The 21,738-nt window shown below is 51.1% G+C and overlaps 2 protein-coding genes across 2 annotated transcripts; both read left to right on the forward strand.

The window, feature by feature from the left end:
• The first annotated feature begins 328 nt into the window (after positions 1–328).
• On the forward strand, positions 329–9,081 carry LOC144247671 (omega-hydroxyceramide transacylase-like). Its single transcript, XM_077789012.1, has 6 exons — positions 329–417; positions 5,948–6,009; positions 6,669–6,889; positions 8,106–8,315; positions 8,396–8,456; positions 8,897–9,081. Exons 1-6 carry the CDS (start codon positions 329–331, stop codon positions 9,079–9,081), a joined length of 828 nt encoding a protein of 275 aa, XP_077645138.1.
• A 2,936-nt stretch (positions 9,082–12,017) lies between these two features.
• LOC144247672 (omega-hydroxyceramide transacylase-like) lies at positions 12,018–20,507 on the forward strand. The gene is made up of 6 exons (XM_077789013.1): positions 12,018–12,106; positions 17,389–17,450; positions 18,095–18,315; positions 19,532–19,741; positions 19,822–19,882; positions 20,323–20,507. The coding sequence occupies exons 1-6, from the start codon at positions 12,018–12,020 to the stop codon at positions 20,505–20,507; spliced, it is 828 nt and encodes a 275-aa protein (XP_077645139.1).
• The last annotated feature ends 1,231 nt before the right edge of the window (positions 20,508–21,738 follow it).

Genomic DNA, 21,738 nt, shown 5'->3' on the forward strand with positions numbered 1-21,738 from the left:
TAGATTTTAATGCTCATTTCAATAGGGTAGCTGCCTCAGGCTCACTGAATGGTAATATCCTGCCTGGAGGTGGGGATGGTGCTTGCAGCAACCTGGAGAAGGAGCTGTTGGATAAGTGGGAGGGAGCAGAGGTGCAAAAGCAAATGATGGACTGATTGTTCCTGCCTGGGGAGGCCTGGGTGTCTCTGAGCCTTCCACTTTGCCCTGTGGCAGGAACAGCTGGATTGGAGCAGCCTGCCTTTGGCTGCAGTGCTTGAGAAGTGAAATCCATCCAGGATGGATGCAAGACAGGAGCAGACAGGATCCAATGCAAACGGGATGCATCAGAATGGGCCAGAATGTTATAGGGGGACTGGAGCACCTCCCCTATGGAGACAGGCTGAGCGAGTTGGGGCTGTTCAGCCAGGAGAAGAGAAGGTTGTGTGGAGACCTCACAGCCTGTGCAGGGAGCTGAAGGGGCTACAGGGAAGCTGGAGAGGGACCCCTCATCAGGAACTGCCAGCACAGGACAAGGTCACTGGCTACGCGCTTGGAGCATCCTGGGATAGTGAAGGTGTTCCTGCCATAGCAGGGGTTGAGACAGGATGAGCTTTGAGGTCTCTTCCAACCCAAACCATTCTGGGATTCTGTGATCTACTTTTCAAGTGTCTTTCTGGTATCACTGGGTGATCCTAAGGGCTCACAGAGACTAAGGAATCTCTTCTAGGCTGAAATTCAGTTGAGCCAGCCCAAACACCTTCCAGCTGATGATGATCTGCTGAAACATCTCCATGTCCTCACCCTATGGAATGAAGTGAAAGGAGATGAGCTTTGAGGCCCCTTCCCACCTAAACCAGTGTGGGATTCTCAAAATCCTCCTTGATTTGGGAGCACCAGCACACAGTGGGTGTTGGTGACAACAGGCCTAGCTTCATCATCAGTGTCAGACATGGTCTGGGCTGTGCAGAGAGAATGGAACATCTGGCAAAAAAAATATTTATTCATAGCAATCACCACAAATTAACAAGCCTTACCTGTGTTACTAAATACTCCCACGATGTATGCAAAGGGACGAGGCTTGCTGCAGCCGCCAAGTTGTCAAAGGGCAGCAGTGAGGGCAGAAGGATCGGCCGAGCCCTCAGAGCACCAGGGGCAGGAACAGCCGAGCCCTTGGAGCAACGGGAACAGTAATGGGAATGGGAACAGCTGAGCCCTCAGAGCAACGGGAACGGGAACGGCCGAGCCCTCAGAGCAACGGGAACGGGAACGGGAACGTGAACGGCCAAGCCCTTAGAGCAATGGGAACGGGAATGGGAACAGGAACAGCCGAGCCCTTGGAGCAATGGGAACGTGAACGGCCAAGCCCTTAGAGCAATGGGAACGGGAATGGGAACTGGAACAGCCGAGCCCTCAGAGCAGTGGGAACAGGAACAGCCGAGCCCTCAGGGCAATGGGAATGGGAACAGCCGAACCCTCAGAGCAAAGGGAACGGGAATGGCCGAGCCCTTAGAGCAACGGGAACGGGAACATCTGAGCCCTCAGGGCAATGGGAATGGGAACAGCCGAACCCTCAGAGCAAAGGGAATGGGAACGGCCGAGCCCTCACAACAATGGAAAGGTGAACAGCCAAGGCATCAGAGCAACGGGAATGGGAACGGCCGAGCCCTCAGAGCAACGGGAACGGGAATGGGAACAGCCGAACCCTCAGAGCGCCAGGGGCGGAAACGGGAACGGCCGAGCCTTCAGACCAAAGGGAACAGCCGAGCTCTCAGGGCCCTTGGAGGAACGGGAATGGGAACAGCCGAGCCCTCAGGGCCCTTGGAGGAACGGGAATGGGAACAGCCGAGCCCTCAGGGCCCTTGGAGGAACGGGAACCACCGAGCCCTCAGAGCACCAGGGGCGGGAGCTGCTGAGCCCTCAGAGCAACGGGAAAAGCAGGCCCGGAGCGGGGGCAACTGAACCCAGGAAAAAAGGGTTAATCCAGGGAATACGGATTCACCGAGGAGCACCTGAAGCAAGGCCAGGCTGGACAGGGCTTGAAGAAATCTGCTCTAATGGAAGTTGTCCCTGCCCGTGACAGGGGGTGGAATGAGATGAGCATGAAGGTCTCTTCCTGCCCAAACCATTCCATGAGTCAATGATTCCACGGTTCTGTAGGAACATCATCCTCCTGCTGCTGAGCAGCAGCCCCTGCACCAGAGCCTCCCAGGCTGTCATTTGGCCGGAAATCCATCTAGGCTGAGCTTTTCCTTTTACCTTTAAGCCAGCAGTCTAGCTGTGCCTACATCGTGCAGGACTCCCCCTTGGGCTCTGGTGTGTCATTATTTCAAGGCCAGGTTGGACAGGGCTTGGAGCAATCTGGGTTACTGAAGGTGTCCCTGCCATGGCAGAGGTGGAACTGGATATGGTTTAAAGTGTCTTCCAGGCCAAACCATTCTCTTAGTGAATGTCTTAGTGGTATAATAGGGTGATCCTAAGGCTCAGGCAAGGCTAAGGAATCTCTTCTGGCCCGACATGAAGCTGTGCCTGCCAGAACTCCTTCCAGCTAGAGGTGATCTGCTCCAACATTTCCTGGTGCTCTGTGCCCAGGGTGCAGCTGAGCAGGAAGGTCTGTCCTGCAGAGGCCTGCCCTTGGCTGGGAGCACCAGGCGCTGCTCCAGAGCTGGGTGAAGTCACCGTGCCAAAGTCACCATTTCATCTCTGTCAGCGCAGCTCTCACAACTGCCCTGGGCACTGACATCATCTCCTCGTGTGCCCAGATGAGGTGTTTGTCACAGCAGCAGGGAAAAGGTTCCTCTGCTTAATGCCGAACAGAAGATAGGCTGGAGGTTCCTGTGCCACAATCCTGGTAGTAGGAAAGGTAAGTGTGCTGAGGCAAGTTCTGGGAGCTGTCAAAGCCACAGAAATACCAATTAGTGAGGCAAGGACCAGGGTGCATCATTTCCACTCTTTTCTTTCCCACCTCGAAGAAAGGTTGCCTGCAACATCAGTGGCAAAAACATCACTCGTGTTGTCAACTCTGCTAAAATCTGTGTCCTGGTGGGAGGGCAGGGATGGGAATGTGCTCCCTAGGCCAGTGTCAGCCCTGCCTGCTGAGGAGGCAGCCACTGGCATGTGAGGAAACACGGAGCAGCCAAGAGGCAACTGAGGGGCCCAGGTGAGCACACACAGGTGAGCAAGGCCCCAGCATGGCAAAGTTCAGACCCCTGCCAGAGCCACTCCTTTATTCTGCTCCTGTTCCAGTGCACTCAGCTGGGGAGCTGCTGTGGAAATGCCTTGATTCATCACGGACTGTTTAAACACAAATAATAAAATCCAGCTTTCATGAAGGAGAGAAACCCAGACTGGGGTTTGCTAAGATGAGATTCTTACATGGGAAGATTTCAACCCAACACAGAACTGCATTTTTGCCTTTCTGCATTGGTGTCTTTCTGCTCCTCAGTTCTTTCTTCTCGCCCTGCTGTAGCTGTAGAGAATGGTCAGATTCCCTGTTTCAGACCCTGCAGCATCACAGGGTGTTTCCAATTATCCATGGGAGCAGGAGGCACTGAGACCAGGCTGCTGTGTGGGGAAGCAGGACTGGAGACATTTGTCCCCAAAGCCAGGATGAAAAAATGAGGGACAGATGAGCAGGGTCCCTCCCAGTGGTTTCTGACCCAGTGATGGGGAAATGCCAAATGCCATGAGGGTGTTTGGCCTGGTAAAACAACATGCTTGAAACACAGGGCATCACTCAGGGACACACACAGCCTGTGTCCCATCCTGGGGCAGGGCAGAGAGAGGACAAGAAACAACTTCTGCATTTCCACAGCAGCATTTCCCAATCACTGTTTATGCCACCTGGGTCACTCCTCTGATCACCTGGATTGCTGCTTTCCAAACCCCACCTTCTTGGAGCCCTGGTACCTCACTCTGACAACAACTGCACCCACCTACATTTTTTCTAACTCCCTGTTTCCTTTGAAAGACACCTGGGACAGTCCAAGCCTTTGAAAGCCAGGGAGATGTGGCACTATTGCTAGGAGGGAAACAGCAGGCGCACTCTTGGCTTCCTTCTGCTCTTCCAAGATATACACTTTTTACTTCTTGATGCTGCAAGATTGGGTAAGAAGGCAAAACAAAGGGATTTGCAAACTCTCTCAATATTGCAGAGGTGCAATTAAGAGTAAGACCTGGCCCATGTGGTGTGATCCGTGGCTTTGGTTTGGGACTGGAGTGCCAGAGCTCTCCAGCTGTATGTGGAAAGCAGTGCAATCATGGGTCACATTTCTAGTTCCTTCTCGTGCTGCTGACTGAGGGCAGGAGGCTTGAACACAAGGCTTGAAGCACTGGGAATGCTGGTGCTGCTCCCAGACTGGCTCTGGGATTTTCCACAAGCCATGCACGTGGCCAGAAATGTTTTCCTTAAGCTCAAGAGCTTTGTGTGCCTCACCCATGCATTCCAAATGCCCCTTCCCTCCTGCACCAGAAGCTGCTTCTGAAGTTGACTCTTCTCATTGCAGTCAATTCTTAGGGGACCCTTGCACTCAAGAGTCGATGGAAAATTATTTCCAGTGCATTTGTCCTCCCAATTAGGCATTGGATATATTTATGCCTCTCGAGTCTTCAGTTTTACTTTGCTGCTCAGCAGCAGGACCTGCAAGGTGTGTGCAAGGAGCTCAGGGCCTTGGCTCCTGGCTGGTGGCAGACACTGCTCCCGTGTGGAATTGGGTCTGGATTAACCTTGCGCTGATGCTTTGGGCTTAGTGGAGCCCACAGCCCTGCCAGCCCAGCAGGTCCAGCACAGCTGCTCCCTCAGCCTCAGGGCTGTTTTGCAGCCCCCTCACAGAGAGCAGGGCTGCATCCAAATCACTCCAGCACTGCCCTGGCACATAGCAAGAGGGAGAGAAGCACTCCTGGTGGCCTTGGGAGCATTTTGCCTGAAAGTGTTGGGGAGATTTCTGTGTATATCAGGAGAGGCATGTCCAAGTTGTTTTTGGCTGTGCTGGCCACTTGCCTCTCTCTTGCCCAGCTCTCAGCGCTGCTTTTCCCACCAGCAGCTTCCCAATGTCTCACCCAGCAGCAAAGCTTAGAAGGTTTTGCATTTCTACATGGATAACCAACAAATCCCTGTGTTTGTCAGATGTTTTTCCCCAGTCTTTCCTTCTTTATCAACCTCTTTCTCTACTGAAACTTCAGCCATCTGGAGGCAGGTGAAACCATCAGTTGTTGCTTGGACTCTGTATTTTTACCCTTCTGTAAGCAAACAAAAATTGTGAAACCAGGAAAACTAACTGGGTTTAGATTTCTTTAGTAATCCAGCCACCTTCTCCACTCCATGTGATGGGGTTTGGCAACCTGTTGCAAATGGGGCAAGAGTGTTTTGAGCAGCAGCTTGCAAGACTCTTTTGTGCCCGGGAATATTTGAGAATTCCTACTGCCCAAGGGGCTGGAATTTTGTGCTGGAACTCCAGGGTATCACTGAAGCAGTTTACCACTTTGGGAAGCAGCTTTTCCCTCATGAAGGCTCAGTCCTGGGGAGCATCAGACCCCTGGGCTGCTCCCCCAACACATCAGTGTGACATGTGGCTGTCCCCATCACCTGGGGCTGCCAGTGCTCACCTCAGGCACCCTGCAATGCAGTAATCTTATTTTAATGAGCATTAGGACATCACATCATCCACTTCTGCCCACTGCTGCTGTTTCACTGCTCCTTTGGCCCAGAGGGATATAAGACAGTGAGAGTGTGGTTGGAAAGAGAGCCACAGCTGAGCGCTGCCTGGCTCTGGACAACCCACTAAAGCTGTTGGGCAGCTCTTTCCTTGTTGTTGGGGTGCTTGGAGTTAGTAGAGATGCTGAAAATAAGTGGTAAAGAGGGAAGACCTTACTCTATACTGTTTAGAGGATGTAGTTCCATGATTGTATACCAAGCTGGAGTGTTATCTGCTTTGCGGGACTTGTCTCCTGACATAATGAAATCTGCACACAGGATCTATGGAGCTTCTTCAGGATCTGTTGTAGCTACAGCTGGATTGTGTGGATGTGATGTGGGTAAGGGCTACAGATTTCTGTTTATTTTGTGTCTAAAGAGATGGAATGCCTGGGAATATTGGAGTTCCAAATATTTTTGTTTCATTATCAGTGGTTAAATCCTCAGATTTTTAAACCTTATTGGCTTCTAGAATGTTGAAAAGAACGGGTGAACTAAGCAGCAAAGATAAAAGAGTGTCAATATACTCATTGCATCTTATTAACAGGAATTCATGGCAAGCATATCTAGAAAAAGAAGCAGATATGCACTCCCTGATAAGGCACTGGGGATGGTTGATAGATTCCGAAAGCAACAATGGGATGAAATCACATTAGCAGGGCATAGATGCAGAACTAACAGGAGGAAATGTTCTACAAAGGCTTCCTGTCCATTTTCTACCATATGTCCAAAAAGTTTTAAGGTGTCTTATGCAGAAAATGAGGAGAAATGTGAAAAAAAAAAAACAGAATACTTCTGTCTTCTACACTATTGAATGTCCTTGGAAAGGTTGGGTCCAAACATGAGACCTTCTGCCCTGTTGAAAAAAACACAATGGCACTAAATAAGCATTTAGCAGCTGGATAAAATACCCCATTCTCATGTGGAAGTGCAGCTCAGAATGCAAATAAATAACATTATAAGGGATGTAGAATGATTGCTTTGCTTTGCTTTGCTTCAGATGAGGTGATTGAGTACTTCTTCAGCCGCTTCAAAATCTCTCTCTGGGGGCTGGTCCCTGGAGGACGGGTACTTAGAGCCTTAAGGGAGACCCTAGAGAAATTCCTGCCTCCAAATGCCCACGAGCTGGTGTCTGGAAAGCTGCACATTATCCTCACCCGCCTGCACGACTGGAGATGTGTGACAGTGTCCGAGTTTGCCTCGAAGGAGGAGCTGATTCAGGTGGGAGCAGCCGCAGCCGCCCGTGAGGGAGGAGCTGGGAGACATTTGCTGCCTGGCCATGTCCCACAGCACAAAAGCACAGAATGGTTTGGGTTGGATGGGACCTTAAAGCTCATCAAGATCCACCCTGTCATGGGCAGGGACACCTTCCACTGTCCCAGGCTGGTCTCAAGCCCCATCCTACCTGGCCTTGCATGCTTCCAGGATGCCCAGCTTCTCTGGGCAATCTGTGCAGGGCTTCAACAACCTCAAGGTAAAAAATATCTTCCCTATATCTCAATCTCCCCCCGTGTAGTTACAAACCATCAGCCCTTGTCTCATCCTAAAAAGGCCTGGTCCATTCTAGTCCATGCCATGATTTCTGTCCTTGCCACCCTCTGCATCCTGACAAGCTGAAATAATTTTCAAAAATCAGCCCTTTTGATTACTGCCTGAATTATGCTGAACATGAAGAGAGCAATTTGAGGCATTTCACAGGTTCCCTTCCATCTTCTATGCCCTGGCTGTGGGCATCTGACATGGTCTGGTGCCCATTAGTCCGTGGTGCCCAATAACCCAGCTGGGGGACCCTGTTCTGGCACTCACAGATGAGCCACCCCTCCCAAAGGTAACAGTTTTTGGGGATCTTCACTCATTTCTGTCCTTCCTGTCTCACCCACAGGCTGTGATGTGCAGTGGCTATGTTCCACTGTATTTTGGGATTTTCCCTCCAACGTTCCGTGGGGTGGTGAGTAGCTTTGTGGTCTGGAGACCCTGTCCCAGCTCAGGCCCAGGGCCCCTCCAGCCTCTCTCCTTTCTCCAGTGGTGGCATTCAGGACCTTTCTATCTGGGTTTGCCACCAACGTAGCTCAAGGCTGGGTTCCCCCAGTGTCTGCAGAGGGAAGAACAGGGCCCCACAATCTGACCTCACTGCAGACAGGACTGAGCTTCCTACAGGATTGTCCATCTACTCCTGCCCCCGGGGTTACCCCACATCTGTTCTGCTGCACTTTCCTCCCAGGTTCATTGCAGATTTCAGGGGGAAGGGAGTAGGGCAGGTTTGGACCTGGAGCATGGGAGCAGCAGGTGGGGCAGTTCCCTGGAAGAGGATCTGTGGAGCCCCAGAACCATGGTCTGCTGTGGGCCTGGCTGGGGAACAAGGCCCACGTTTGCCCATGTGAGCAGCACTGCTCTCCCTGCGAGGGGAAGGCTCAGGGCTCCCTGTTCTGTCTCCCAGCGCTACGTGGACGGGGAGCTGGCCATGTGGAGAGCCGACTTTGTGTCCCGCACCACCATCACCATCTCTGCCTTCGCCGGCGAATACGACATCTGCCCCAGGGATGGCCCCGCTGCCTTCCTGACGTTCCAGCTCTCTGACTCTATCTTACAGATCTCAAAAATGAACATCTGCCGCTTACAGCACATTTTTCAGGTTCCCACACATCAGGTGAGCAGCTCCTCCAGGTAGCCAGAGCCGTGAGGCCCCTGCAGCAGCCCAGCTGCACTGACTGCTGCCTCCCCTCACAGGTCATGGACCGCTTTTTTGTCCAGGGCTACCAGGACACGGTCTCCTTCCTAAAAAGACTGAGTAAGTGACTGGAAGTGTGGACACGTAGGTTGGGTGCTTCCCCTACATCCTTGGTTTGCTGACACACGGTAAGAGATGCTGCCCCAGAGTGACTGGGGCAGAGAAATGCCTGTATTCCTGGCACTGCCAGGATTCCTTGAGTCCTGGCCCCTCCTGAAGCTGCCTCCAGAGCCACACTCCCCTTTTCTCTGCCACACTGGGCATGACAGAGCTTTCCCCAGGGAACACAGGTCCCAGGACCCCTAGGCACAAGCGCAGGCTCACGTGCCCTGCGTGGTGTTTGATAAGCCCCTGATGCACAGAGCAGCAATGTTTGGTGATTCCCGAGCCCTGGGCTCATCAGTATCCCTGATTTGTCCTCAGCCCAAGTCTCCCCTCACACTGCTGCAGACCTGGCAGTTGAGCAACAAGCACTGAGAGCTGGAATCTCTTCCCACCAGGGGATTTCCAGGTGAATTACTTTGAGGGCTTCACACTTTCCTTGGCCAATGAATCAAATCAGAAAGGTGATGAGACCCTGCACCTGAAGCCACGACTGAGGCTTTTTCACTCCAGAGCCACCGATCATGAGGATGACAACAAAGAGAATCCAGGAATCCTCCAGGCAGCAGATAAGGAAGAATAGGAAGCCCCACAACACCTTCTCCACCCCCAGGAAGGTAAAGAACCAGCTCTTCCTTTACCCCATCCATTTTCAAGTGACACTTGCCCAGGGCTGTCAGTGCCCAAACAGGCTCTGGAGCCGGTGAGAATGGACAGGGATGGGAGAAACTTCCCTCTCACCTCAGGGGTTACAAGTGAGGCCTCACACTGAGCCCTGCTCACTCTGCATTTGGGTGAGCACTGAGGACTTCATTGGTGGCTGGGTCAGAAGGGCTCCATGGACAAGGAGCTCCTTCCATGGAGAAGGCCATGTATTCACTCACCCAGTGAGGTAAGAACAGGTTCTGCCCACACATCCTTTCTTTAGGGGTGTCTCAAGGGTTCCAGCTGCCTTTGCTGTGCCAGCCAAATCCAAACTTCTCCTTAGGAACTCTGGCTGCAGCCACACAAACACAAAGTGCAAGGAAAGCATATTACAGCCGCAGGTAAACTTCTAGCTGCATCATTTTCAAGGAACACAAGGCAGTTTTAAATGCTAAACTTATCGTTTTCTGCAATTCTGTGCAAAATAATGCCTGCTCCCATTTTAGTTTTGCATGGAAAACCAGACAATCCACACAGCATTTCCATTTCCAGTTTGTTGTTAGTAAAATATATCAAGAATCATCTGATGAAATGCAATATTTATTTCCATTTTACTCTCTATTTTCTCTTTCTTTCCTTCTGAGTCTTTCAACAATTCAGAATTCATCAGATTACTAGAAATCACTCTGCTTTTTCAACATGGTGATTATTTAAAATGCAGCCACATAAATTAGATGAAAACTGAAAAATTATACAGTCAGGTATATCTGGAAGGACTAGAAGAAACGAGGAATATAAATGGGAAAGACTAGGACCATTACCATTCCAGATCAAAAAACAAGAGTTTGGAAAACATAAAGTGGAATCAAGAAAGAGATTTCCTTTGAAAACAAGCCAACTCTCAACCCACTAAGCAGTGCAGGACACAGTGTTAGGCTGTAGAAGTTGCTTCCCTGGTTGCTTTTATAAAGGCACCATCAGTCTGACCTATGTGGAGCTTTTGGAAGCAACAGGGTGGGAATGAGGTTTCTTTGGAAGTTGGGCAGCTCTGGGCTGTCAGGAATCGCTGCCTCTGCTTTGCAGCTGGGCTGCAAGGTTTTTAACCAGCCTGAGGTGAAAAATTCCTCCTGTGGGCGGAAACAAGACCCATTTGCTAGGCCAGAGAGCAATCAAGGAGAGAGTCCAGGCTCTCCACCTCCAGAGCAGAAGCACATCACATTCTCCAGTTCTGGGAAGGAAAAGCCCTACTGATCAAGGTCAGGAAAAGGCTCTTTCACTGTTTCTCTGTGCAATGCCAGAACAGCAGTGATGCTACCAAAGCAGCAGGGGGATAAACTTGTGAACAACTTCTACTTGATTCCTTGGACAAGTGTCTGCAGCCTGCAATCCCACGAGGCTCAGGCTGCACTAGCAGGTTATCCAGTAGCCACTTATCTGTGTGCCCAGCAGAACAACTGCACAAGGAATTGCACCCTCCTTCGTGCCCAGACTGGAAACCCAGTCTGGCATAGAGCACCTGCAGCCAACAGCCAGAGCCACAGGCAGGACTGGGCACGTGCTTGGCTTTGTTGGGCTCAGTTTCAAGGATCGGACTCAAGCACTCTTCCCTCTAGAGCTGCAGCGGGCTCCAGCTCCAGAGGGAGCTCTGCTGCCTTGGCTTGTCTCCAGACTCTCATCCCATCCACCTCAGGCTTCACATTCCTGCTGAGTTCAAAGCAGAAGGAGACAAGCAACACGATGGGGGTACAAAGGGTAATATTTTGAGGATACCAAAACGGGCTGCCCTTCAGACATCGGGAGGAAGGGAAGCAGCTCCCACCAGGCACTTTCTCCCACAGCATCTACTTTGTCCCACAGGAACTGCCAGAGGTGTCTGTCAGACTGACCAACGTGGTTTTATTCCCTTTAGGACCAGCTCGGCTACAGAAGAGCATTTCTGAGCCTGCTGCTGCTTTTGGCCCCAGTTTCTGCTTTAAAAACCCAATGAGCAACTTGGAACCCAGCCTGAAGGCTGAGCCTGACCTGCCCTGAGGAGCACATGGGCGCTGCCAGCAATGCCACAGCACAGGCAGGGCCTCAGCCCCGGATGATTCCCATGATCCACCCCCAGAGGAGGCATTCCAGGCTGGTTCTAACCCCACTTGGTGCAGCTGGGCTTCCCACTTTGCTTCCTTGCGGTGAAACAAGCTCCTGCACAAGATGATTCCAAACAATGCCAAACTTTGCCTTTATCCATTGCCTCTGTCAGTCTCCATTGCCATTAGCTCCAAGCTCGTGTCTCCAAGAGGAGACAGCACCAGCTCTGCTTGCTTGAAAAGATGAGAGATTAATAAAGCAAAACCCAAAACCATTTTAGTTTGGGGATTCCTTGTAGATGGATTTTTTTTTTAACTTTACAAATCTTTTCTCATTGCTTATGATCAAGCACCAGATGGGGCAGGGGAGACATGCTGGGCATTTCAAACTGTGCTCCTGTTTGTGTCTAAGGTTTGCAGATGCATCTAATGGATTTGGAAGTCCAATTCCTAGATGAGAATTTTCTCTGGTAGATTTTAATGCTCATTTCAATAGGGTAGCTGCCTCAGGCTCACTGAATGGTAATATCCTGCCTGGAGGTGGGGATGGTGCTTGCAGCAACCTGGAGAAGGAGCTGTTGGATAAGTGGGAGGGAGCAGAGGTGCAAAAGCAAATGATGGACTGATTGTTCCTGCCTGGGGAGGCCTGGGTGTCTCTGAGCCTTCCACTTTGCCCTGTGGCAGGAACAGCTGGATTGGAGCAGCCTGCCTTTGGCTGCAGTGCTTGAGAAGTGAAATCCATCCAGGATGGATGCAAGACAGGAGCAGACAGGATCCAATGCAAACGGGATGCATCAGAATGGGCCAGAACGTTATAGGGGGACTGGAGCACCTCCCCTATGGAGACAGGCTGAGCGAGTTGGGGCTGTTCAGCCAGGAGAAGAGAAGGTTGTGTGGAGACCTCACAGCCTGTGCAGGGAGCTGAAGGGGCTACAGGGAAGCTGGAGAGGGACCCCTCATCAGGAACTGCCAGCACAGGACAAGGTCACTGGCTACGCGCTTGGAGCATCCTGGGATAGTGAAGGTGTTCCTGCCATAGCAGGGGTTGAGACAGGATGAGCTTTGAGGTCTCTTCCAACCCAAACCATTCTGGGATTCTGTGATCTACTTTTCAAGTGTCTTTCTGGTATCACTGGGTGATCCTAAGGGCTCACAGAGACTAAGGAATCTCTTCTAGGCTGAAATTCAGTTGAGCCAGCCCAAACACCTTCCAGCTGATGATGATCAGCTGAAACATCTCCATGTCCTCACCCTATGGAATGAAGTGAAAGGAGATGAGCTTTGAGGCCCCTTCCCACCTAAACCAGTGTGGGATTCTCAAAATCCTCCTTGATTTGGGAGCACCAGCACACAGTGTGTGTTGGTGACAACAGGCCCAGCTTCATCATCAGTGTCAGACATGGTCTGGGCTGTGCAGAGAGAATGGAACATCTGGCAAAAAAAATATTTATTCATAGCAATCACCACAAATTAACAAGCCTTACCTGCGTTACTAAATACTCCCACGATGTATGCAAAGGGACGAGGCTTGCTGCAGCCGCCAAGTTGTCAAAGGGCAGCAGTGAGGGCAGAAGGATCGGCCGAGCCCTCAGAGCACCAGGGGCAGGAACGGCCGAGCCCTTGGAGCAACGGGAACAGGAATGGGAACGTGAATGGCCAAGCCCTTAGAGCAATGGGAACGGGAATGGGAACAGGAACAGCCGAGCCCTTGGAGCAGTGGGAACAGGAACAGCTGAGCCCTCAGGGCAATGGGAATGGGAACAGCCGAACCCTCAGAGCAAAGGGAATGGGAACGGCCGAGCCCTCACAACAATGGAAAGGTGAACAGCCGAGCCCTCAGAGCAATGGGAACGGGAATGGGAACAGCCGAACCCTCAGAGCGCCAGGGGCGGAAACGGGAACGGCCGAGCCTTCAGACCAAAGGGAACAGCCGAGCCCTCAGGGCCCTTGGAGGAACGGGAATGGGAACAACCGAGCCCTCAGGGCCCTTGGAGGAACGGGAATGGGAACAGCCGAGCCCTCAGGGCCCTTGGAGGAACGGGAATGGGAACAGCCGAGCTCTCAGGGCCCTTGGAGGAACGGGAACCACCGAGCCCTCAGAGCACCAGGGGCGGGAGCTGCCGAGCCCTCAGAGCAACGGGAAAAGCAGGCCCGGAGCGGGGGCAACTGAACCCAGGAAAAAAGGGTTAATCCAGGGAATACGGATTCACCGAGGAGCACCTGAAGCAAGGCCAGGCTGGACAGGGCTTGAAGAAATCTGCTCTAATGGAAGTTGTCCCTGCCCGTGACAGGGGGTGGAATGAGATGAGCATGAAGGTCTCTTCCTGCCCAAACCATTCCATGAATCAATGATTCCACGGTTCTGTAGCAGCATCATCCTCCTGCTGCTGAGCAGCAGCCCCTGCACCAGAGCCTCCCAGGCTGTCATTTGGCCGGAAATCCATCTAGGCTGAGCTTTTCCTTTTACCTTTAAGCCAGCAGTCTAGCTGTGCCTACATCGTGCAGGACTCCCCCTTGGGCTCTGGTGTGTCATTATTTCAAGGCCAGGTTGGACAGGGCTTGGAGCAATCTGGGTTACTGAAGGTGTCCCTGCCATGGCAGAGGTGGAACTGGATATGGTTTAAAGTGTCTTCCAGGCCAAACCATTCTCTTAGTGAATGTCTTAGTGGTAATCCTAAGGCTCAGGCAAGGCTAAGGAATCTCTTCTGGCCTGACATGAAGCTGTGCCTGCCAGAACTCCTTCCAGCTAGAGGTGATCTGCTCCAACATTTCCTGGTGCTCTGTGCCCAGGGTGCAGCTGAGCAGGAAGGTCTGTCCTGCAGAGGCCTGCCCTTGGCTGGGAGCACCAGGCGCTGCTCCAGAGCTGGGTGAAGTCACCGTGCCAAAGTCACCATTTCATCTCTGTCAGCGCAGCTCTCATAACTGCCCTGGGCACTGACATCATCTCCTCGTGTGCCCAGATGAGGTGTTTGTCACAGGAGCAGGGAAAAGGTTCCTCTGCTTAATGCCGAACAGAAGATAGGCTGGAGGTTCCTGTGCCACAATCCTGGTAGTAGGAAAGGTAAGTGTGCTGAGGCAAGTTCTGGGAGCTGTCAAAGCCACAGAAATACCAATTAGTGAGGCAAGGACCAGGGTGCATCATTTCCACTCTTTTCTTTCCCACCTCGAAGAAAGGTTGCCTGCAACATCAGTGGCAAAAACATCACTCGTGTTGTCAACTCTGCTAAAATCTGTGTCCTGGTGGGAGGGCAGGGATGGGAATGTGCTCCCTAGGCCAGTGTCAGCCCTGCCTGCTGAGGAGGCAGCCACTGGCATGTGAGGAAACACGGAGCAGCCAAGAGGCAACTGAGGGGCCCAGGTGAGCACACACAGGTGAGCAAGGCCCTAGCATGGCAAAGTTCAGACCCCTGCCAGAGCCACTCCTTTATTCTGCTCCTGTTCCAGTGCACTCAGCTGGGGAGCTGCCGTGGAAATGCCTTGATTCATCACAGACTGTTTAAACACAAATAATAAAATCCAGCTTTCATGAAGGAGAGAAACCCAGACTGGGGTTTGCTAAGATGAGATTCTTACATGGGAAGATTTCAACCCAACACAGAACTGCATTTTTGCCTTTCTGCATTGGTGTCTTTCTGCTCCTCAGTTCTTTCTTCTCGCCCTGCTGTAGCTGTAGAGAATGGTCAGATTCCCTGTTTCAGACCCTGCAGCTTCACAGGGTATTTCCAATTATCCATGGGAGCAGGAGGCACTGAGACCAGGCTGCTGTGTGGGGAAGCAGGACTGGAGACATTTGTCCCCAAAGCCAGGATGAAAAAATGAGGGACAGATGGGCAGGGTCCCTCCCAATGGTTTCTGACCCAGTGATGGGGAAATGCCAAATGCCATGAGGGTGTTTGGCCTGGTAAAACAACATGCTTGAAACACAGGGCAGCACTCAGGGACACACACAGCCTGTGTCCCATCCTGGGGCAGGGCACAGAGAGGACAAGAAACAGCTTCTGCATTTCCACAGCAGCATTTCCCAATCACTGTTTATGCCACCTGGGTCACTCCTCTGATCACCTGGATTGCTGCTTTCCAAACCCCACCTTCTTGGAGCCCTGGTACCTCACTCTGACAACAACTGCACCCACCTACATTTTTTCTAACTCCCTGCTTCCTTTGAAAGACACCTGGGACAGTCCAAGCCTTTGAAAGCCAGGGAGATGTGGCACTATTGCTAGGAGGGAATCAGCAGGCACACTCTTGGCTTCCTTCTGCTCTTCCAAGATATAAACTTTTTACTTCTTGATGCTGCAAGATTGGGTAAGAAGGCAAAACAAAGGGATTTACAAACTCTCTCAATATTGCAGAGGTGCAATTAAGAGTAAGACCTGGCCCATGTGGTGTGATCCGTGGCTTTGGTTTGGGACTGGAGTGCCAGAGCTCTCCAGTTGTATGTGGAAAGCAGTGCAATCATGGGTCACATTTCTAGTTCCTTCTCGTGCTGCTGACTGAGGGCAGGAGGCTTGAACACAAGGCTTGAAGCACTGGGAATGCTGGTGCTGCTCCCAGACTGGCTCTGGGATTTTCCACAAGCCATGCACGTGGCCAGAAATGTTTTCCTTAAGCTCAAGAGCTTTGTGTGCCTCACCCATGCATTCCAAATGCCCCTTCCCTCCTGCACCAGAAGCTGCTTCTGAAGTTGACTCTTGTCATTGCAGTCAATTCTTAGGGGACCCTTGCACTCAAGAGTCGATGGAAAATTATTTCCAGTGCATTTGTCCTCCCAATTAGGCATTGGATATATTTATGCCTCTCGAGTCTTCAGTTTTACTTTGCTGCTCAGCAGCAGGACCCGCAAGGTGTGTGCAAGGAGCTCAGGGCCTTGGCTCCTGGCTGGTGGCAGACACTGCTCCCGTGTGGAATTGGGGCTGGATTAACCTTGCGCTGATGCTTTGGGCTTAGTGGAGCCCACAGCCCTGCCAGCCCAGCAGGTCCAGCACAGCTGCTCCCTCAGCCTCAGGGCTGTTTTGCAGCCCCCTCACAGAGAGCAGGGCTGCATCCAAATCACTCCAGCACTGCCCTGGCACACAGCAAGAGGGAGAGAAGCACTCCTGGTGGCCTTGGGAGCATTTTGCCTGAAAGTGTTGGGGAGATTTCTGTGTATATCAGGAGAGGCATGTCCAAGTTGTTTTTGGCTGTGCTGGCCACTTGCCTCTGTCTTGCCCAGCTCTCAGCGCTGCTTTTCCCACCAGCAGCTTCCCAGTGTCTCACCCAGCAGCAAAGCTTAGAAGGTTTTGCATTTCTACATGGATAACCAGCAAATCCCTGCATTTGTCAGATGTTTTTCCCCAGTCTTTCCTTCTTTATCAACCTCTTTCTCTACTGAAACTTCAGCCATCTAGGAAGCAGGTGAAACCATCAGTTGTTGCTTGGACTCTGTATTTTTACCCTTCTGTAAGCAAACAAAAATTGTGAAACAAGGAAAACTAACTGGTTTTAGATTTCTTTAGTAATCCAGCCACCTTCTCCATTCCATGTGATGAGGTTTGGCAACCTGTTGCAAATGGGGCAAGAGTGTTTTGAGCAGCAGCTTGCAAGACTCTTTTGTGCCCGGGAATATTTGAGAATTCCTACTGCCCAAGGGGCTGGAATTTTGTGCTGGAACTCCAGGGTATCACTGAAGCAGTTTACCACTTTGGGAAGCAGCTTTTCCCTCACGAAGGCTCAGTCCTGGGGAGCATCAGACCCCTGGGCTGCTCCCCCAACACATCAGTGTGACATGTGGCTGTCCCCATCGCCTGGGGCTGACAGTGCTCACCTCAGGCACCCTGCAATGCAGTAATCTTATTTTAATGAGCATTAGGACATCACATCATCCACTTCTGCCCACTGCTGCTGTTTCACTGCACCTTTGGCCCAGAGGGATATAAGACAGTGAGAGTGTGGTTGGAAAGAGAGCCACAGCTGAGCGCTGCCTGGCTCTGGACAACCCACTAAAGCTGTTGGGCAGCTCTTTCCTTGTTGTTGGGGTGCTTGGAGTTAGCAGAGATGCTGAAAATAAGTGGTAAAGAGGGAAGACCTTACTCTATCCTGTTTAGAGGATGTGGTTTCATGGGTGTATACCAAGCTGGTGTGTTATCTGCTTTGCGGGACTTGTCTCCTGACATAATGAAATCTGCACACAGGATCTATGGAGCATCTTCAGGATCTGTTGTAGCTACAGCTGGATTGTGTGGATGTGATGTGGGTAAGGGATACAGATTTCATTTTATTTTGTGTCCAAAGAGATGGAGTACCTGGGAATATTGGAGTTCCAAATATTTTTGTTTCATTATCAATGGTTAATTCCTCAGATTTTTAAACTTTATTTCCTTCTTGAATAGCGGAAAATGTGTAAATTATGCAGCACATGGAAAACAGTCATTGCACTTTCTTAATGGGAATTTATGGCAAGCATATTAATAAAAGAAAGAGAGGTGCTCTCCTTGATAAGGCATTTGAGACTGTTGCTAGATTCCCAAAAAAATGAGGAGAAAGAAGATACATTAGTAGGGCATAGATGCAGAGCTTACAGGAGTAAATGTTCTACAAAGGCTTCCTGTCCACTTTCTACCATATGTCCAAAATATTTTACTATGTCATGTGCAGAAAATGGGGAGAAAGTGGGAAAAAAAAACCAAAATACTTCTGCCTCATTCAATATTAAAAGTCCTTGGAAAAGTTGGGTCCACACATGGGACCTTCAGCCATAATGAAAAAGCACAATAGCTCTAAGCAATCATTTAGCAGCTAGATAAAATACCACACTCTCATGTGGAAGTGCAGCTCAAAATGCAAATAAATAACATTATAAGGGATGAAGAATGATTGCTTTGCTTTGCTTTGCTTCAGATGAGGTGAAGGATTATGTCGTAAATCGCTTGAAAATCATTCTCTGGGGCCTGCCCCCTGGCGTAGAGGTACTTAGACTCTTAAGGGAGGCCCTAGAGAAATTCCTGCCTCCAAATGCCCACGAGCTGGTGTCTGGAAAGCTGCACATTATCCTCACCCGCCTGCACGACTGGAGATGTGTGACAGTGTCCGAGTTTGCCTCGAAGGAGGAGCTGATTCAGGTGGGAGCAGCCGCAGCCACCCGTGAGGGAGGAGCTGGGAGACATTTGCTGCCTGGCCATGTCCCACAGCACAAAAGCACAGAATGGTTTGGGTTGGATGGGACCTTAAAGCTCATCAAGATCCACCCTGTCATGGGCAGGGACACCTTCCACTGTCCCAGGCTGGTCTCAAGCCCCATCCTACCTGGCCTTGCATGCTTCCAGGATGCCCAGCTTCTCTGGGCAATCTGTGCAGGGCCTCAACAACCTCAAGGTAAAAAATATCTTCCCTATATCTCAATCTCCCCCCGTGTAGTTACAAACCATCAGCCCTTGTCTCATCCTAACAGGCCCTGGTCCATTCTAGTCCATGCCATGATTTCTGTCCTTGCCACCCTCTGCATCCTGACAAGCTGAAATGATTTTCAAAAATCAGCCCTTTTGATTACCGCCTCAATTATGCTGAACATGAAGAGAGCAATTTGAGGCATTTCACAGGTTCCCTTCCGTCTTCTCTGCCCTGGCTGTGGGCATCTGACATGGTCTGGTGCCCATTAGTCCGTGGTGCCCAATAACCCAGCTGGGGGACCCTGTTCTGGCACTCACAGATGAACCACCCCTCCCAAAGGTAACAATTTTTGGGGATCTTCACTCATTTCTGTCCTTCCTATCTCACCCACAGGCTGTGATTTGCAGTTGCTTCCTCCTACCCTATTTTGGGATTATCCCTCCAACGTTCCGTGGGGTGGTGAGTAGCTTTGTGATCTGGAGACCCTGTCCTAGCTCAGGCCCAGGGCCCCTCCAGCCTCTCTCCTTTCTCCAGTGGTGGCATTCAGGACCTTTCTATCTGGGTTTGCCACCAACGTAGCTCAAGGCTGGGTTCCCCCAGTGTCTGCAGAGGGAAGAACAGGGCCCCACAATCTGACCTCACTGCAGACAGGACTGAGCTTCCTACAGGATTGTCCATCTACTCCTGCCCCCGGGGTTACCCCACATCTGTTCTGCTGCACTTTCCTCCCAGGTTCATTGCAGATTTCAGGGGGAAGGGAGTAGGGCAGGTGTGGACCTGGAGCATGGGAGCAGCAGGTGGGGCAGTTCCCTGGAAGAGGATCTGTGGAGCCCCAGAACCATGGTCTGCTGTGGGCCTGGCTGGGGAACAAGGCCCACGTTTGCCCATGTGAGCAGCACTGCTCTCCCTGCGAGGGGAAGGCTCAGGGCTCCCTGTTCTGTCTCCCAGCGCTACGTGGACGGGGAGCTGGCCATGTGGAGAGCCGACTTCGTGTCCCGCACCACCATCACCATCTCTGCCTTCGCCGGCGAATACGACATCTGCCCCAGGGATGGCCCCGCTGCCTTCTTGACCTTCCAGCTCTCTGACTGTATCTTACAGATCTCAAAAATGAACATCTGCCGCTTACAGCACATTTTTCAGGTTCCCACACATCAGGTGAGCAGCTCCTCCAGGTAGCCAGAGCTGTGAGGCCCCTGCAGCAGCCCAGCTGCACTGACTGCTGCCTCCCCTCACAGGTCATGGACCGCTTTTTTATCCAGGGCTACCAGGACACGGTCTCCTTCCTAAAAAGACTGAGTAAGTGACTGGAAGTGTGGACAGGTAGGTTGGGTGCTTCCCCTACATCCTTGGTTTGCTGACACACGGTAAGAGATGCTGCCCCAGAGTGACTGAGGCAGAGAAATGCCTGTATTCCTGGCACTGCCAGGATTCCTTGAGTCCTGGCCCCTCCTGAAGCTGCCTCCAGAGCCACACTCCCCTTTTCTCTGCCACACTGGGCATGACAGAGCTTTCCCCAGGGAACACAGGTCCCAGGACCCCTAGGCACAAGCGCAGGCTCACGTGCCCTGTGTGGTGTTTGATAAGCCCCTGATGCACAGAGCAGCAATGTTTGGTGATTCCCGAGCCCTGGGCTCATCAGTATCCCTGATTTGTCCTCAGCCCAAGTCTCCCCTCACACTGCTGCAGACCTGGCAGTTGAGCAACAAGCACTGAGAGCTGGAATCTCTTCCCACCAGGGGATTTCCAGGTGAATTACTTTGAGGGCTTCACACTTTCCTTGGCCAATGAATCAAATCAGAAAGGTGATGAGACCCTGCACCTGAAGCCACGACTGAGGCTTTTTCACTCCAGAGCCACCGATCATGAGGATGACAACAAAGAGAATCCAGGAATCGTCCAGGCAGCAGATAAGGAAGAATAGGAAGCCCCACAACACCTTCTCCACCCCCAGGAAGGTAAAGAACCAGCTCTTCCTTTACCCCATTCATTTTCAAGTGACACTTGCCCAGGGCTGTCAGTGCCCAAACAGGCTCTGGGGCTGGTGAGAATGGACAGGGATGGGAGAAACTTCCCTCGCACCTCAGGGGTTACAAGTGAGGCCTCACACTGAGCCCTGCTCACTCTGCATTTGGGTGAGCACTGAGGACTTCATTGGTGGCTGGGTCAGAAGGGCTCCATGGACAAGGAGCTCCTTCCATGGAGAAGGCCATGTATTCACTCACCCAGTGAGGTAAGAACAGGTTCTGCCCACACATCCCTTCTTTAGGGGTGTCTCAAGGGTTCCAGCTGCCTTTGCTGTGCCAGCCAAATCCAAACTTCTCCTTAGGAACTCTGGCTGCAGCCACACAAACACAAAGTGCAAGGAAAGCATATTACAGCTGCAGGTAAACTTCTAGCTGCATCATTTTCAAGGAACACAAGGCAGGTTTAAATCCTAAACTTATCGTTTTCTGCAATTCTGTGAAAAATAATGCCTGCTCCCATTTTAGTTTTGCATGGAAAACCAGACAATCCACACAGCATTTCCATTTCCAGTTTGTTGTTAGTAAAATATATCAAGAATCATCTGATGAAATGCAATATTTATTTCCATTTTACTCTCTATTTTCTCTTTCTTTCCTTCTGAGTCTTTCAACAATTCAGAATTCATCAGATTACTAGAAATCACTCTGCTTTTTCAACATGGTGATTATTTAAAATGCAGCCACATAAATTAGATGAAAACTGAAAAATTATACAGTCAGGTATATCTGGAAGGACTAGAAGAAACGAGGAATATAAATGGGAAAGACTAGGACCATTACCATTCCAGATCAAAAAACAAGAGTTTGGAAAACATAAAGTGGAATCAAGAAAGAGATTTCCTTTGAAAACAAGCCAACTCTCAACCCACTAAGCAGTGCAGGACACAGTGTTAGGCTGTAGAAGTTGCTTCCCTGGTTGCTTTTATAAAGGCACCATCAGTCTGACCTATGTGGAGCTTTTGGAAGCAACAGGGTGGGAATGAGGTTTCTTTGGAAGTTGGGCAGCTCTGGGCTGTCAGGAATCGCTGCCTCTGCTTTGCAGCTGGGCTGCAAGGTTTTTAACCAGCCTGAGGTGAAAAATTCCTCCTGTGGGCGGAAACAAGACCCATTTGCTAGGCCAGAGAGCAA

This window comes from Lonchura striata, chromosome 30, assembly GCF_046129695.1.
Source record: "Lonchura striata isolate bLonStr1 chromosome 30, bLonStr1.mat, whole genome shotgun sequence".
NCBI lineage: Eukaryota > Metazoa > Chordata > Aves > Passeriformes > Estrildidae > Lonchura > Lonchura striata.

Bases quoted from the DNA above. Each gene is read 5' to 3' on its own strand.
- LOC144247671 (XM_077789012.1), top strand. From the start codon at position 329: ATGGGCCAGAATGTTATAGGGGGACTGGAGCACCTCCCCTATGGAGAC. The intron at 6,890-8,105 runs GTGGGAGCAGCC...TCTGTCTCCCAG, and splicing joins CGAAGGAGGAGCTGATTCAG to CGCTACGTGGACGGGGAGCT. The intron at 8,316-8,395 runs GTGAGCAGCTCC...CTCCCCTCACAG, and splicing joins TTCAGGTTCCCACACATCAG to GTCATGGACCGCTTTTTTGT.
- LOC144247672 (XM_077789013.1), top strand. From the start codon at position 12,018: ATGGGCCAGAACGTTATAGGGGGACTGGAGCACCTCCCCTATGGAGAC. The intron at 12,107-17,388 runs GTTGTGTGGAGA...ATCTGCACACAG, and splicing joins TTCAGCCAGGAGAAGAGAAG to GATCTATGGAGCATCTTCAG. The intron at 18,316-19,531 runs GTGGGAGCAGCC...TCTGTCTCCCAG, and splicing joins CGAAGGAGGAGCTGATTCAG to CGCTACGTGGACGGGGAGCT.